This window comes from Felis catus, chromosome B1 (genome assembly GCF_018350175.1).
Source record: "Felis catus isolate Fca126 chromosome B1, F.catus_Fca126_mat1.0, whole genome shotgun sequence".
NCBI classification, from domain to species: domain Eukaryota; kingdom Metazoa; phylum Chordata; class Mammalia; order Carnivora; family Felidae; genus Felis; species Felis catus.
This window is the reverse complement of record NC_058371.1, coordinates 87,609,434-87,627,976: the sequence shown is the minus strand read 5'-3', so window position 1 is coordinate 87,627,976 and position 18,543 is coordinate 87,609,434. Positions and strand designations below refer to the sequence as shown.

Genomic DNA, 18,543 nt, shown 5'->3' with positions numbered 1-18,543 from the left:
ACGTTGCAGCACACCTGGACACGTGCACCCGTGACTGATTGGGAAACACATTTATCTTGGCATGTCACAAAGGAGATGGAATTCTAATTACTCTCCCTTGTAACTAAATACATTTTGGAGCTGTATCTACCTACAAAATAATACAAATTACACATCTGGATGAGGTTCACATAATTTTACCATCTGTTCTCTATGTTCAACCATAAATATTTCCCAAATCATTCCTTGTGTTTAAAAAATAAGATTTAGTTTTAAAAGACCTGGACTGATTGCCAACATTATAGAGAAATGTTATTTTTTTAAAATTAAGACACTTGAATACGTTGCTTAAAAGCTTGAACTTCTTTGGTTTGATAAATACACAGTACAAATTTAATCTTTACTTTTCATTAAGGGGATTGTGGATTTCTCATATTCTGACTTTGAGAAAATAAATTTGTTAGCTAAATTTTACACAGAATCATTCAGACAAAAACTGAATATCTGAGTACCTTGTATAACAGAACAAAAAGGTACCAGAGGTTTCCTTCTTCACCTTAAGTATTAGCAATTATTAATTATCTCGATCCAAATTCCACAGATTCTTACTTAATTTCTCCGGAGAAGTTCCTTAGTTTAAGACCTTAAAATATCAAATTAAAAGTATTCTAGGAATATTTAATGAAGTTTGCAAAATCATAATTTCCAGAAAATGAAAACATTTCATCTGGTATAACCAGTGATAATAATCAGTCTAAATCAGTTTTGGTAGCTACTTTTAAATTATTATAAACCTCTCATTTTCTCTAAATATAAAATGTTATATGAAATCTGTACATAAGAATAGGAGAGATCATAAAAGACATATTCAATTTCAGTGCTGAAAGTTTATAGAACAGGCTTCAACAGGTGTGAAATACTTTTCATGTTTCTTTCAAAAACACTGAAGAGAGAGAATCGGCTAGGATATTGTCGCTTAGGAAATACTCTTATGTGAGTAACATTTTATGTTGTTCTTACAATCAGGAAATATAATTATAGTAACAACAACCAATTATGTAGTGATTAGAAAGTACAGTCCCTAAACTAAGTACTTTATACGTATTAACTCATCGCCACAACCCAATGAGGTAAGCGCTACAATTATTCTCACTTTTCGAGATGAGGAAACTTCTTTGCAACAACAAAAAACCACTGAATCCATACATCACTGTTCTTTAGTAGTTGTACATACTGAATCACAGACATTATCAATGTGTGAAAATAAGACCCTTAAGAAAGAAAGAGAGAGAGAATCTTGAAAAGCATACTATTCTTGTAGAATACATCAGAAATTCAGATCAGGGTAATTACGGCATAAAAAAATTTAAAATATACTCAATATACACAAGAGTAGTGTATACACAGCAAATAGACCTATATTTAAACCGTTAAATACCATTACAGGAGAACATGAGCTATCTCTATGCCATCGATGTACCATACAATAAATGTTACATTATAGGTCACATCCACAAACCTACAGTGTGCCTTTTCTTTTTTCATAAGAAATATTCTCCAATACTAGTTTTTAGTAACTAGACTCTTTAAAATGCCTTTAAACTTAAAAGACATAAACCATAGTAATCTCTTTTTTGCAATGGAAATCCAATAAATAATTTACATATATAAAATCTAGTAAGAACAGCCTTTTCTCCGTGTTGCCATTTACACACTTCTCAAAAATAGTAAAAACAGGGCAACCTATTTATCTGTGTCTTCAATAGATTTAGAGCCAGAAAGTGGCTTATCATTTCAAAGGAATGCTAGAAGATACTAGTTCCCGGTAAATGCGTGCACTGTACCACAATTCCAGTTCTAAATATGAAAGTACTATCACAAATTTCTCATAATTCTCAATAAAATAAACTTTTCACATGTTTAAATTACATATTTACTTGTGTCACGGTTAAATCAGATGGTATAAGACGTCATTTCAACCTTAGTTGCTGGTGTGTGTGTTCAAATTTCTGACGTGGTACTTCGCCAGATCTAACTGGCTTACCATCTCCTGACAGACAGACATAGTCCCAGGATTTCTCAGTCCACCTTAAAGTGAATGTTGAACACTTGAGCCTCGTCTCTGATGTCTAGGCAATTTTATACTGACTCATCTTTGTACATGTTTTGTTTCTCAGAATTCTTTCTCCCTTTCCCCTTTCTCTCTCTCTCTCTCTCTCTCTCTCTCTCTCTCTCTCTCTCTCTCTTTCTCTCTCTCTCTCTCTCTTTCTCTCTCTCATTCTTTCCTGTTTTTTTTCTCCCCTGAAAAATACCTGTTTATCATTTGAGACTCGGTATAGGTATATCCCCCCAGACAGAGTTAAGTGTTTCCTCCTTTACTCTCTGTCAGAGGAGTAAATAATCTATGATGGCATCATACTATGTTACTTTCATTTGTTTACACATTTGACTAAGTAACTAGACCATAAAATCTTAAATATAAGTTTTATCGTCATGTAAGAAATTTCTACCACAATGGTTGAAATATGGTAGATGTATAATCAATGTCAGATGAATTAAATTACTTTATAATTCTGTCCATATCTTACACTGTACTTCTTAAAATTCCCCTCTTCTGCCCATAGGTTATGCTGTTTTGCTGTATAAAGTCAAACGTTTGTATGCAAATCACAAAATTCATTTGTCTAAGTCCTGAATTAAAAATAATTCATCTTAGGAATATTATATAAATCATCATCAAATTACTTAATCACCAAAAGTATTACCTAGGAACAAAAAGTAAAAGCAATCATCTAGCTACTAAAATTTGTAAGTTCTTATAATATTCTACAGTCGCTTCTAGGCTTTCATAACTAATTGTTCATTAACTGCATTATTCTCTTTAATAGAATAGTTATGAAAAAACTCACATGAATTATTAGAAATAATCCATTTTTGGAGCTCATGTCTTACAGAACATTTGTGGGCAGCTGACTTATCATATGCTAACATATGTAACATATGTAGACTTTTATGAAATTGGTTATCTAAAACATAACTATATGATAACTTTATATTTTCAGGTTATCAGATAATTTAGTGTTGAATGTGGAATATACAATAAAGTTGTTTACCTATAATCTGTAACAAAGTCAAATAAAATTTTATCTCCCTGAGAAAATGATGATGATAATGATAATGATGATGATGATAAAGTTAATTAGCCCACACTAAGGATCTTCTTTAGGTCTACTTTTTCAACTCTATAATCTTACATTTTATTCCTCATAAATATTTCAGAATAAATATGGCCACTTACTTCTCAGGATTTTCTACTTCTTCCGTAACAAAGTTGAGATAAAACCTAAAAAGATATAAACGAATTATAAATTATCAATATATTTTATGACTATAAACCAAAGTTTCAAGTTTTAAATATCTACAATCAAACTCAGAATTATAAAAAATGATAAACAAATAATTATTGTGAGATGAAAATCTCCAATACTCAAAAGCCCCAACAAATCATTTTTCTATTAAGCCATATTTCTTATTTTTCTTATTTTTTTATTTTTTGTTTTTTAAATGTTTATTTATTTTGAGAGAGAGAGAGAGCATGGGGGAGGGGCAGAGGGAGAAAGGGAAAGGGAATCCCAAACAGGCTCCACACTAAGCATGGAGTCTGACATAGGACTCAATCTCACAATCGTGAGATCATGACCTGAGTCAAAATCAAGAAGAATCAGGTGCTTAACCAACTGGGCCACCCAGGCTTCCCCAGTTATTTTTTATTTTTTAATATTTTTACAGAGGTATGACATATGAATATTTAAGTGCACAAATCTTAATCTATAATTTGGTGAATTTTTACATATTTATATACCCATGGAACCAACAAAAAGATCAAGAGATAAAACATTCCTAGAACCCTAGAAGGTTTCTTTATCACCTTTTCTAGTCAATATCATCTCTTTCATTCTCTTGTAAAGGCAACCATTATTCTGACTTTTATCACCATTGCTAAGTTTTGTTTGTTTCATCACACTAGACTAATATTTGCCTGTATAACTATTATACAATATTTATTATTTTGTGTCTGGCTTTTTTTTTTCTGAGCTTTGTTTTCATGAGCCTCACCCATGCTGTTGTATGTAACAATAATTCATTATTTTTATTGATGTTTTCTATTGTACTGTTACACTATACATTCTACTGTTGATGGTTTTAGATTACTTCCAATATATAGCTATTATGAATAGATACCATAAATATGCCTATGCATGTTCTTTTGGGGACCAGGCAATCATTTCTGTTTGGCAAATACTCAGAATATAATCACTGAGTCAACAAGTGGATGTATGTTTACAGTCAAACTATTTTTTTCCATTTTTGCATTCCCAGCAATATAGGAGATTATCACGTGTCAGCCACTAGGGAAAACAAAGTGGGGAATCCACACTAATTCTCCTCAAAGAGCTCATAGTATATACAGTGGAGCATAGACTCGTGCAATGTAGCATAGGAGCCAGTGTTGGAGTGTGCACAGGGTACCATGGGAGCCAGAGGCAAGGTCTAACCCAGACTGGCAAGTCAGGGAAGATTTTCTAGAAAAGCCGTCACCCAAGTTGAGTCCTCAAAAATGCTTAACGTCTAGCCCTAGTGAAGTGGTGTAAGAACGTTCCAGACTGAGTATAGCACACAAGCACAGGAGTGGAAGCCACAGTTTAGTATTTTGCAGCTCAAAGTGTGTCAGGGGTAGTGAGAACAGACTTTAAGTACCAGATGGCCTTAGGCTTCAGGAATCCAGATTTTAGTAGTGGTGGCAGGTCAATCAAAGCTTATAGGACAATAGAAGTGTGACAATAGCATTTCTCAGTTTTAGAGTTCATGGCTTCATACTTGCACACAAGGGCAAGTAGGAACCGACAACGGGATCAAAGATAATAGATTCTTAATCTTCCTTTCAATTTACTGTTTTCTGGTATGTGCCTATCCAGATACCTCAAGTCACAAGACTATGAAGTTGCATTTTTAGACATACAGTCATTACACTATAAGTGGATAACTAAACAGAACATTTTGGACACTTTTCCCAAGTCCTGAACCCTTTTCTGGGTCCCTTACATGACAAAAAGTATTCTAGGCACAAAATAGTTCACTTTCAAGTTTGATAGGATTACAAACATCCCCCTAAAGTCATGGCCCTAGAGAAAGAAATTCAGATTCCTTTCCTTGACTTTGTGACTCTACTCACCCCACCCAGAAATGTCTACCACCTTGCAACCTTGACTTCTTTTTCCAATCTAAAGGGATTGCTGGATACTCTTTTAAGCCCTTATAGTTCTTTTTCAAGGTTCTAAGATGTATGACCGAGGCAGACTCCATCCTCAAACAAGCATATATAGATAATTTAATTGCGAAGATGGGAAAGCTAAGAGATCATAACGGGAGAGCTAAACATATGAAGACAAAGACATTTCTCTTCTTCATTTCATACATTTAGGGCATTTCCACAAAATAAAAAAAAAAGTCATATTTTCAAAACACTTTTCTGTTCTCTTATTCCATGGAAGATAAAATAGCTATTAATATAGGTACACAGAAGCTTGGGTCTATAAGTATGAATTTTCTATAACCTAAAACCAAACGGCTAGAATATTAGCCCAACAGACTTTAATATCAAGTATGTCATAGCTTAAAACAAGAATGAGAAAACCTGTCTTATCCCATCTTTATAAAAACCCATCTAAATTCACAAGTAGAAAGTTGATGTTCATGGTTGTTAAACACTAGACAATAAGCTCCAAATGGAGTCACTTATGCTAAGCTCCACAACACCAAGCCAAGGCAATTATAGTTTCAACTCTCCCAGTAACGGAACTTTAAACCAGCCACTCAGGAATCACTTGATTAGTACTAGTTAGGTAATCTGCCTGATAGATCTCTGTCATCATTTAAATGAAAGTAACCTTGCAAAAACCAACTGCTTTTTTGCCTACACTAACTTCTTTGTTCCTGCTCCCTTCTGCCTATAAAAGTCTTTCATTTTGTACAGTTCCTCTGAGCTCCATTCTATCTGCTAGATTAAATGCTGCCTGATTCAAATTGATTTTTGTTCAAATAAAGTCTTAAAAATTTTAATACGCTTCAGTCTATCTTTTAACAAGGTGAAGACATCTAATATTTTAAGGACTGTGTCTTAAGTAGAAACATTTGAATAGCTGACAGAACAGTAGCAATAAAGGTGATCTAAAAAGTTAGCAGCCAAGGATATTTTTTAATGACTGGAGAGTAAGTTTCTAAAAATAGAGGCTGTAGTTATACCAGGAAGGCAAGTAACAATCAATACTTATATCTGGAATATGCACTCTGAGGGATTTCATGTGTTTGTTATAAGGCCAAAGCAATGCGAAATACAGGAAGAACATGCAGGGGAAAAAAAGAAAAAAAAATCCCCCCAAAATGAAACAAACCACACACACACACACACACACACACACACACACACACACACACAGAGAGAGAGAGAGAGAGAGAGAGAGAGAGAGAGAGAGAGAGAGAGAGTTTCCAGGCTTCTCACGTCAAAAATATCCAGTTCCTTCTTAATAGTTGTTTTAGAAACTGGTGTTTTCCAACAATGTTTACAGCAAGAAAGGAAATATTTGGGGGGGGGGGGTGGGGAGGCCACAATTTCAAATATTTGCCATAGCTCCAGAGAATAGAGAAAAGGAAAAGGCTGGGTGGGGGTGCAAAGGAGAAAGCTTCCTATTTTGGTCCAAACATTCACATCCTATGGGAAATACACCTTTATGCTCTCCTAGTTTCCAGCAATGAGTCCATAGCATTCTCCTTGCTGTACATCTCCTCAAGGCCTCTAGAGAATGTTCACAAGATCTATTGTTTCAGCTCTTCCATAATTGTGTATAAAAAGCACCACAAAGCTGTGAATGCATCCCAGTACCCAACTATGTGAATTATTTTAAAAAGCAGCTTATTCTTTAGATTAGATTTGACACAATGGTACAAAATAATCCCAGCAGGTGCTTTCGAAAGACTAAATCCACTAGAGGATAGGATTTAAAAGGGAGAAGGAAGACACCGGGAAACTTTCTATTACACAGTTTAAAAAAAAATCCCACCAAGCAATATTTAGCTTTGGATCAGGATATGGGACTGAAATTGGTTGAGTTCCCTTGGGCCACAGGGAACACTGGCAGACCTATCTCTCTGAATGCAGACATTGGCGATGATATTAAAGTTGCTCTGACCCAACTCTGTGACCTGGCTGGGTTAATGATTTCTTTCCCCCTAATCATGTTTCTGTGAAGGAGTTTTCATCATTCTAAAAAGGTTCTGCACTCCTCATGGCCAAAAGCCTACTTTATTCAGACCCAAGGTTTGGCAGGATCTTTTTCCCATTCACCATGGAGGAGTTGAATTGCTAACAGAGCAAGGCCTCCTGGACAACAAAGGTCTTGCTGCTTTTACTTACACCCTAGGTGGTTGAGTTCTGATGACAGTGGCTGCTTCTGTCTGACTTATTTGCAATGCCCCCCACACTTTTTGTTTGCATCAAACGTTGTCACAGCAGCAGCACAGAGAGCAGAGGCTCATTTACAGTGCCTCATTTATAATTCCGCCACCTAGTCTTGTAATTATACCGTGAAAGACAGACAGAGGTCAGAGAGGCAGGATCACATTTGGGAAGGGAATAAATACCCCTCTCTGTGAACTCTTTTAGTCTCCATCTTGTTCCATTTACAGCCAGATATTAACTTTTCCTCTGGAACTCCAAACCGACAGACTGTTTCTTCTAAACACAGCTTCCTTTTCCCAAGACTGATGGCCATAGATTAACAACCAGATTATTTCTGCCTATCCACAAAGCAGCATTCAGGTAGCATAAAAACCTTGTTATAGAAATACAGTTACTTATCTGTCTCTCCACAAACCACTTGTATCAGATAACATTCCATTTAAAATCCTGGCCTTAATTTCTAGTACTAGAATTGATCCCTTAAGAATATGAGAAAATCAACAGTTTTCTGTTCTTTAAAATTGGGAGTGGATATGAGGATTATATGCGTAAAAGTATAAACAAAAGTTCACGAAAACCCCACTTTCCCTGTAAACAGAAATTGAAATAAACTTCTAGGCCCAAGATAGGGCCACTCAGTCCCCAAACACCAACTCTGGGATCTATCTTTATTTCCTTGTTCCTTATTCATTTTCTATCTTTCTCTTTCTTGTTCCTTATTCTTTGAAACAATTCTAAGAATTCTAATTAATTCTAATTTAAGCCCATCCTATAAAGGTTCCCTGTCTTCCATCCCATTTTGCACTTCTCTGGACTCTTGAAAGTGGAGACTGCCCACTTCATGAATTGCTAAAGAAAGTTGATCCGTATCACCTAAATTGCTTTCTTAAATCCTTTTAACGAGAGGCACATGTTGGGTTCAGCATCAATCAAACAAAATATTCAGATAATAAGATAATTCAAAATGAAAAGAGTGAGAGAAATGGAGAAATCGATCAGCTCTCAAAAGCCTACAGAAGTGGAGAAGGTTTGCTCTACATGAAGCAGGTGACCTGAATATTTGGTGCTGGTAGTGGGAGAGTGAGTTGGGTAGAAGAGTATTTTAAGATTCCGTGGGAACAGATGCACGGTAGTCACAGGCAAAAGAAACTTCATTCAATAGAATTAATCAAATCTCCCTTGTGACTATCTCCACATTCCACATTCCTGAGTGAATATTGCTGGGCTCCCAACACTTGGCTCTAGCTGAAAGCTTCTATCACTTCCCCACTTCACTCTGGTCTCTGGGTGCCCTTCCCAGTAGCTTGGCTGCTGCCCCAGGGCACCAGAGCTTTGATCCAAGCTGAATGGCCATAGAATAGTTGATTCTGCTACGAACCCTGTGATCACAACTCTGTTCTCTCTGCCCAGCATCACATTGTGCTTTGGACGAAAATAAAAAGATTTCAAACATACTGTGTGATTCAAGATTAACACACACAATGGCTATAAGAATATTTCTTGAATATACAAATATTTTACACTATACTACTTAGAGCTACAATCTTTGAATGTCTTTCAAAAGCTAGGTTAAAGTTTTTTTTTTAAGTTCCTGTACCCTCCTGATTTTCCTCTAATGCTATATTTTCATAATTCATTGAGATTTATATGGTAAACATTCCATTTATTTTGAAATACATCTTTATATTCCATGCACTAGCTGGAAGGTAGGAATCTAAACAGTAAAGGAATGAAAGTACATTTTATTTGCATTTGTAATGCAGTTACATAATTTTTGAGCTAGTGTGGTTTCCTGATACTATTTTTATGTTTACAGAACACTCTCATAGCTAAAATTGTACAACTAGTAGCTCCAAAAATAATAATGAGATTTTGCCACTAATTATGCCAAAACTGTGAAATGTAATTTTACTGCAAAGATTTTGATGCTTAAGCAATACTTTGCTACCTGGTGGGCTTTCTCGTAATAGTCACTTCAACTGAATCTCACATCGATAAAATTTAATTAGAGAAAAATCCCATTCTTATCCATGAGTATTGTTATTCAAGTTATTGAATAAAGTAAGGCATAAATTAGAAACAAAGTTCTAATGCTTCAACCAGAATGGTTATCACAGTTGGAAAGCACAAAGGCAATGTACCCATGGCAGAGTGATTTTACTCATTTTTGCTGCATACTTTACTTTTCAAATGTGGAGGAAATTTTAAGGAATTTGTAAGAACCAGTAAAACGTAGATTATCTACTATGCCTGATTTCATTATCTTAGTTTTCCTACCCTGCCTTTAGAGTACCATTTTACCTCCTGGGTACATCTTACTTATTTCTATATCTGAATTATTTCATTCTCATGGGAAAGCAGAGAAAAATCAATTAATCACTATTCACAAACAACCTTGGAGCTTCAGCTGAAAGGCCTTTTGACAAGCAAAGAACTCGTCTCTAATTTCCCGTGGCACTGTTATGTCCTCACTGATACAGACTTCTAAGTGATTTGTATTGGTTCTTAATGTCAGCAAGCCCTCTTGCTCATAGACCCCAGCAGTTAAAACCGGAAATAGATAAGACCATTTAACTCATGCTCTAACTAAAACCCATTGTGCTTATTTCTTATCGCACTTTCTTGAGGCATTGACAAAGACATTTTGCAATGACCAGAACATTCTAACCACCAGGCCAGAAAAGCCCTGATAGCAACGGAATGCCTAGAAGACCACACCCCACACATCCCCGTCCCTACCCATGATCATGGACTGAAAACATACCCACTGTCCGCTCTTTTGCACAGATGCTCCAACCTCTCCCTATAAAATTCTAGGTGTCCTTCTTACCGGTGGAGAGGTGGATTATTAACGCTTGAGCTTGTCACCTCCCCCCGCTGCCAGCACCCAAAACAAATTTCTCTCTTCCTCTTTTCCAAACCCTCATTGCATTTGGCTTCTCTTGTGACACGTTTATCCAAGTTTGTTCGGCAACAGTGTTGGCAAGCTCAGCCCAGGTGTACTTTCAATTTGTCCAGCCCCCTCAGGAGTCACCAGGATGGAGTAGTTGGTCTTGGCAACATGCACCAGGGCTCACCCATTTGTTTCCTGACTTAATGGCTGTGATAGATCTTTCAGTAACATTAAGGCCCACATTTGTTTGTTTTTTTACAACACCAGGCTAAATCTAATAGTCACCTTGACTGAAAAACTCAGTTATGTTTACGTTAAGTCATATGCACAGTAATTGCCCTGGTGGAGGAAGCCACACCATCTTTCTCACTTTAAGAAAAAGTAGATTGTGCTGGATTGTGGTTATTCACACTGTCTAGCACCTTGCTTGGCACTTAGCCAAACTACTTGAAGGAATTAATGAACCATACAAACCACCAGATCTAGAGATGTCAACTTACCAGCCAGCGTATGCATACATCCCATAATAAAAAGCCAGTGGCAACCCCATGATACTTGCATCTCTTCCTGAAAAGGCATCTTGAAAGTGTTGTGTTTGCCCTGCAATGAGAATAGAAAGATTTTAGGACTTTTCAAAGAATAAGCCATAAACATGGGGAAAGAAATGGGAGGGTTGGGGATGAACTATGCTATTCCAGGTCCAGATTTCTCACTCCCTGCTCATTGCCAGATTTATCTATTAATACTTTATCCATTCTAGAGAAGGAGGCCCAAAAGTATATGGATCACCACTAACACTAACTACTTCACATTTCTTTTCTAATAAAATTATAGCAAAGAGGAAAATAGCATTTAAAAACCATTTCCTTGTTTGAATGTGCCTCTGCTCTTTTAGAGTTTGAGCATGAAAGAAGACTAAAGAATACTCTGTAAGCTATAGTTCATAGGAGTACAGTAGAATTCTTTTAAATGAAGATAATGTAAAGCTTGTGTTGGGAAGCTAGAATTTCCTCTACCCTTCCATATCCTTCTAGCTGGACTAACACTTAAACTGACATGAGGCAGATTAACAGGAGAAAATCAAATTTAGTAAACGTATGTATGGGGAACCTCCACAGACATGGAGATTCCAAAGACAGTGAGACAATATGACACTTAGATGAGCTAAGAAGAGGGGTAGCATTCTGAGGATACAAAGGGGAGAAAGACATTTGAAGGAAGGTAAAAGGAGATGTTTGGAAAACAAAAGTTGCCCTGTTATGCAGATGAGTCTCTTAAGTAAAAAAGAATCTCTGTTAATAGCTCTCTTCCTGGTATAAGCAGGTAGCTGAGGGGGATGGGGTAAAAAGTGTTTCCTGAATCTACTGGGTTTGGATTGTTCTTAACTCAAAATAATGTTCATGCCAAAGTGTCTCATCTTGCTGGCAGACTGCTCTGTCTTCTATACTTGGAAAGAAATATCGACAGGTCTACTCTCAATGAGGAGGTAGCAAAAAAACCCAAGAACCACCTTCTCATATAACTTTCTTTCTTCTTTCTGTTTTCAACCTGTAATCTATTAGGCATCCACCATTGTTGGTAAACCCTGTGGGCCCAATCTGGCCTTTCAAAGCTTCCGTGTTAAATAAAATTTTATTGGAGCACAGCTAGGCCTACTTGTTTGTGTATTAGGATTGATATTACCAGTCTATGGCTGATTTCACCCTGCAACAACAGAATTGGGTAGTCGTGACACAGACTGTATAGCATGTGAAGTTGAAAATATTTACTGTCTGGCCTTTATGGAGAAAGTCCACTAATACTACGTCTTAGAGAATGACGTAGTTTCCTTTTACAGACACTGAAAAGGAATTATACTAAATTTTAAAATGGATAGATTTTAACAAATTATGCATCAACATGTGGATTGAATGCTTTAATTCTTAACATTTTTTCCTACTTCATGAATGATACTGGGCCTTTTTCGTGTGTATCTTTGGATAACTAGCAAGAAAAACCCTACCAAAATTCAGATTTATTCAGCCAATATTCAAAGTTAAATACAAAAAAAATCTCTTTCCCAAAGAAAATAGCAAATGAGATCACCCAAAGGGGAAATGTGACTTTGTTTCAAAATTGGTCTTCACTTAAGTAAATAAAAGGAGGATGGAAGTTGGATGATGTATGTGATTATGACCCTGTCTCTTCAATCAAATCTCAGTTCTTACCTGGGTTGCCCAGACAACAATATATATTAATATAATAAGTATGAGTTTTGAGACTAAAAATGGAGAAAGTTGAATTGTGTGCTAAATAATTTTTCCCTCAAAGTGTCCAGTTCCAAAATATAGTTCATTTAAAAAAAAATGACACAGTGAATTTAGAAATGCTTCATAGAAGGAAAATATAAATACTGGGGCTCAGATAAAAATATCTATTGAATATTCTTTTATCATGACCTATTGTCTCCTTGGCCAAAAGAGATAATATTCTAAAAGTACAGTACTGAATAATCAAGAAGAGAAACTAAACTTTGTTAAAAACCAGGTCCTAAAGCATAAATCCTAAAAAATGTCATTCTGAAAATATTACAAAAGACAGGCTTTTCTAAACTTCAGGAATATTTTGGCTGCATAACAGAGGTCTCAGGAATATGAAAATCATAATATTCAAAGGAAAGTTTACCAAATCCTCATAAATAAATATAGACCACACAAATATTTTCAAGATCTTATTAGAGTGGAAATAAGTGCATAATCTGTATCAATAAAGCTTTTCTCTTCCTGGAGTTTCAAATTAATGTGAAAAATATGTGATTAAGTTAGAAAGAAAATCAACATTTTGTAGTAATAGAGTAAATATACTTGCTAAAAATGATCTCCAAAATATTAAAATTTACTTAAAATGTAGTAATATTCTTATGGTATTTCTCTACTAGGTGAACTAGAAGAGGAAGCCTGTTCACATTAAGCACCGATAGCATAAGTATTAATTAAAAGATCATTCTATTTCAAGTGTCAAAAACGATCCAAAAAATACACTCTGATCTCTGCTCTTAAGGAATTTGCAATAAAATAACCTTTGGAAAACCTCACTTCATACATATATCAATAGGTGGAAAATAAAATGACTGTAGTCTTATATTACACCAAAAAGAAAAAAAAGATCTTAGTTTTAAAGGATAGTACATCATCTTTTGGAACCTAAACTAGAACTAAAGTAGGGTCAACAACTCAGAGTCTCTGCACTTTCCACAAATGGAAGAAACCCCTTACAGAAGACTAACGAGTTAGCCCAGAAAAAGAAAGCAGCAACAAAACAGATTATTTTCTCTGCATTTCTAATTGATCAGATAAAATGAGCAGGCTAGCTCTATGGGGACCAATGTGAATTGGAAAAGCGAGCTCATGTCTTCTCTTTCTTTAGTGTAAGCCATGGCATTAAAATCTTTATCATATCTCCTCTGAGTTGGCTGAAGTTGCTGGATTTGATGCAAACATTGAGCCAGGACAGTTCCAAGATCTTCTATTCACAAATGGACAATTAGCAGCTCCTAATTATTGTCAATGTAACAATAAAAATTAAGTTTTACAACTTTTTTTGTCAGATAATATTTGGTTTTTAGGAATGCTAGTCCCATATCTGACTCCCTTTCTGTCAAGACTCTATTCTCAAGATAAAAGCAGTAATAGCCATAGAGTAAGAGAATTATTGGTCATCTTTCATCACTTTCCAGATATCCTTTCTTCTCTAGTCTTTATTACTATTATTGAACTATTTTAAAGTAAAACTAAGATGATATAGGTATCTGTAGTTAAAACTAATTGCAATTTTTTTTTCCACTTTGAGTTTCACTCCAAAGAGTTTATAGATGGAGAGAATTCACTAATGCCTTATTTTGTTGCTTGGCCCGGTCTTAATTTTCTTGTTGCCATTCAGCTGTAAATACCAACACACCCCAATGCAACCGTCTTTCAAATCAATTAGATGACAGTATAGAGTCTAAGTTCCACAAGCAGAGACTAATTAAGGGATTCTGCTAGTACAAGCAAAAGTTAGGGCTAGAAGAGATCAAAAGCAGATACATATTTTAAAAAGCATTTACTTTCCAGTCCATACCTTTAATTAGCTGCATAACTCCAGGGACTATAATTATCAGAATTGCTGTGAGCTTGCAAAAGGTTAGGAAAATCTGGATCCGGGCACTCCAGCTGACACTCATGCTGTTTAGGACCATCACTACAGCTGCAAACAAATAAATGAAAGTTACAAAAGGTGAATTCTCATTGGCGTGAAGACATGAAGACCTTGCTATTCAAAGTGCCATCCATTAATCAGCAAAGTTGGCATTACCTAGAAGCATTTTGGAAATGTGAAATCTCAGGCACTGCCCCTGACCTAATAGATACCTTTCAACAAGATCTCTAGGTGGTTTTTATGCACACTGAAGTTTGAGATGCTTGAATAAAACCAATGGACAGTAAAAATTTATCTCATTTTTTGTATATGTCAGTAAGATTGGGCATATATTATAGCTTCCTAAAAATCAGATAAAAGTATCTTCTAACAAAACCCTGAAGTCATCACAATATTCAATCAAATTGCTGAATATGACTTTCTAGCTTGGTAGGTCAGGCAACTATTTCCTCCTGTGATGATGTTACCCATATGCACCTGCCAGTATGGAACCACTCAAGAAGGGGTGAGATGTCAAGAAGTTGGCTACAACTCTATTCTTCACTCTCAAAACTAGCCCTATCTAGCACTCTTTGGTTTTCCTCTCCAGTTTCCAATCAGCACATGAACGACTGACTTTCAACCTTCCTTAAAAATATAGGCTTCCAAAATGTGTTTGGGGACTTGGAAAAATAAGTTATAAGTTAATGAGTCCAAAAGAGTGCCCAGTCTAGGACACACCTTGGGTCTGAAGCCAGCAGAATTTCCCTTTCTTACTGATGCTGTCTAGTTTCCCGAGTAGCACTCAACTATCCACTTTTCCCATGTGGTAGACCATGAGAAACTGGAGACTAGAACAAGTATATTTGATCTCTGTATTGCTTGTGTTCAACTCTATACTTGACCCAGAACGATAATCAACACAGTTTTATTGAATAAATGATTGAGTTGGATCCTTAGTTAAAAAAGAAAAAAGAAAAAAAAACTACCTTCAGGCAAGAATGCATGAAATGAATGACGATACTCTAAGACTCTGCCTACTATCCTCTGCTGGAATAACTTCTAGAGGTTCTTCTAGACCATGGAATTCAACTTTATGCTCTTTCTGATAGTTAATATTCAGTGTTAACCACCCCTCCAAAGCTGTTTCATACCTGATATTTGCAGTTATTATCTTTAAGCTTTATTTTTAAAAAGGTGTATCCCTCCTAAGCAAATAACACAAATGTATGAATATACTTCTCAGGGGATAAAACAAAACACAGGATTTTTATAATTCAAGTTGCAATAGGAAGTATTCATATTCTACAGTAATCGGTTATCTCCATAGTTTCCACTGCTTCATATAATCACTAGCTCATTTCAGAATTTTAGAATCAGTGAAATGTTATCGACATACAACATATACAGTAATGGCAAAAATTTAAAAATAACCTAGACCCCTAAAGGAAGACTAAAGTACACTTTTTTTAATGATTTGTTATGTAACCATTTAAAATCATGATGCAGTTAAATATGTATTGCACGAAAGGATATTCATGATATATTTCTGACCAATACAGCAAGTTACAGAGAGAAGGATGGATGGATGGATGGTTGGATGAATGGAGACACAAAGGCAGAGAGATATAAAGGGGGGGGGGGGATCTGAAACAGTGTTTACCAAAACATTAACAGAAGGTATTTATAGATGATGGAATAGCCAGTAATTTTCAATTTGTATTTCTTTTTCTACATTTAATAATTTTTATAATGGACCTGCAGCTTTTTAAAGTGAAAATCAATAAAGCAATTTTCATTTTTGAAAAATCTCAAAGATGGGAAAATAAGGGATCAGGAGATCCCACACAAAGTTAAACAGGAGACTACTAATGAAGAAATGTCTCAAAGGAGTAATGATAAGAATGATCAGGAAGGCTGGAACCCCATATAGGATCCATGTGAGGCTAAGGGAAATATTTTACCTATGTTTGAAGCTAAAAACATGAAGAAAAGTAGGTCCATTGTTAATGGCAGAGTGCATTACTTTGTCAGAGGAAGGATAAAAAATAAAATTATTTTTCTTTCTCCAACATAAAGCACTTATATGTTGGAAATAATTTAATGCAGCTCTGTTCCCCATTTCATCACCCACTTATCCCTTTCTTTTTTTCTATACAAATGACTGTGATAAATGAGTCATCATATGAAGAGCATTATTTAGTTAAAGGGACAACACTGACCTAAAAAAAAAACTGGACTCATGTTCCTACCACCAACAAAAGAGCACTGCTTTCTTTTAAATAGAGCTCCTAAAACCTGAAACACTATTTCTGAAAGTACTCCACAATAGAAAAGAGTGGTATATAGGGGGAAAAAAAGTACAAAGGAAAGAGAAAGAGAAAGAGGGGAAGGGAAGGCAAGGCAAGGGAAGGCAAGGGAAGGCAAGGCAAGGGAAGGCAAGGGAAGGCAAGGGAAGGCAAGGCAAGGGAAGGCAAGGGAAGGCAAGGGAAGGCAAGGGAAGGCTAGGAAAGGCAAGGCAAGGGAAGGCAAGGGAAGGCAAGGGAAGGGAAGGGCAGGCAAGGGAAGGGAAGGCAAGGCAAGGCAAGACAAGACAAGGGAAGACAAGGGAAGAGGGAGGTAGGGAAGGAGGGAGGAAGGAGAAAATAAAGGTGGATGGGAGAAAGGAGAGAGGGAGAGAGGGAAAGAAAAGAGAGGGAGGGGGGAGAGAGAAAGAGGCCTTCTTATTTTTGGAACCTCTATCTGAGAAGAGGAAAGAGGATTTGTTACTTTCATAAAGAGTGTAAGTCTTAATGTCTATTGAAAGAGAAAAAAAGTGAGCATTTGGGGTTTTCTTTTATACTTTGCAAAGTGTTCTTAGAAAAATCAAAGCAATCTTATGAATTGATAATCTCACCTTGCTTTCCTCTCAGGCAGCTGAAGAAAAAATTCTGGTTAAAACTGATTTCTCTCAAAGGTTTCTCAAAACCTCACATTATCTGAACATGCAGACATTGCACTCATTATTTGGTACACCAAATTCCAGCTGAGATGTACCTTTACGACCCTGAAGGATAAGGCTTAACAAGTAACAAGGCAGCAAGTACAGAGGCACTGTGAAGGTCCTCAAGTGACTAGAAATGCTGCTTCATCATGTGTCTTTACACAGAAATTTAAGTCTACATATGTTGCTTATCCAACAATATTGAAAAGGGGATTTGGGATTCACTAAATGCAAGAGCTTTCTGTGTTTCTGAAACACATCATATCTTCTTTGTTTTTATACAGACTATCTACCCACATTGTAATAAAAGAAATTTGAGTAAGTTCTGTGGTCCTACCTAGCTTTACTTCATTTGAATAATAATTGTAAATTTCACAATTAGAAAATATTTATATCAACTTTGGCTTTTTCTCTTGCCCAAATGAAAATACCGTGATATATAATTTTTATTTACTTACTTATAGTGCAGTCTGCTAAGAACTGAAATGCAAAAATGAAAGATAGATAGGTAGACAGACAGACAGACCGACCGACCAACTGACCGACCCACCAACCAACCGGCCCTGGAGATAAGAAATACGTGCTTAGAAGGGAGCTGTATCTGAAGAAGATGTTTAGGGGAACGCGAAGGACTTACACTGGGATTTAAGGACTGACAAGGTTTTCTGTCTGCACTTCTCTATTCAAGTCTATCTTTGGATTTGCAGAGTGAGATTACTGCAGCTGGGTATACTGGGTTTTCTCTCAGGTTCAGGTTCTCTCTGGCTTCTGGCTTCTGACTGTTTCATGCTAAATCGATAAAATATAGGGATGCTGCATGGTGAGTTAAAGTCGATCAGTCCACTGGTTTTCATAACATCTGCCTGAGTTACCACTCTCTTTGTTAGCATTCATTGCCTGAACGTACCAATTTCTGAGAAGATAAGCCCCTCTAGCTATAAACATCTTTAAAAACCAGAGAGATCTAGAATCTCAATGCCTGGGATAAAAATGCAAGCATCAAATAATTGTAAACTA

At 36.0% G+C, this 18,543-nt stretch overlaps 1 protein-coding gene across 2 annotated transcripts in view; it reads right to left on the bottom strand.

The window, feature by feature from the left end:
* The window catches only part of SLC7A11 (solute carrier family 7 member 11), a 92,095-nt gene that overhangs the window by 59,491 nt on the left and 14,061 nt on the right, over positions 1-18,543 (bottom strand). For both annotated transcript variants that reach the window (XM_045055860.1, XM_011281688.4), the window contains exons 4-6: positions 14,487-14,612; positions 10,889-10,988; positions 3,278-3,322 (exon numbers count right to left, since the gene is read on the bottom strand). In XM_045055860.1, coding sequence (XP_044911795.1) covers positions 3,278-3,322; positions 10,889-10,988; positions 14,487-14,612 — 271 coding nt within the window. The remainder of the gene's footprint in view (positions 1-3,277; positions 3,323-10,888; positions 10,989-14,486; positions 14,613-18,543) is intronic.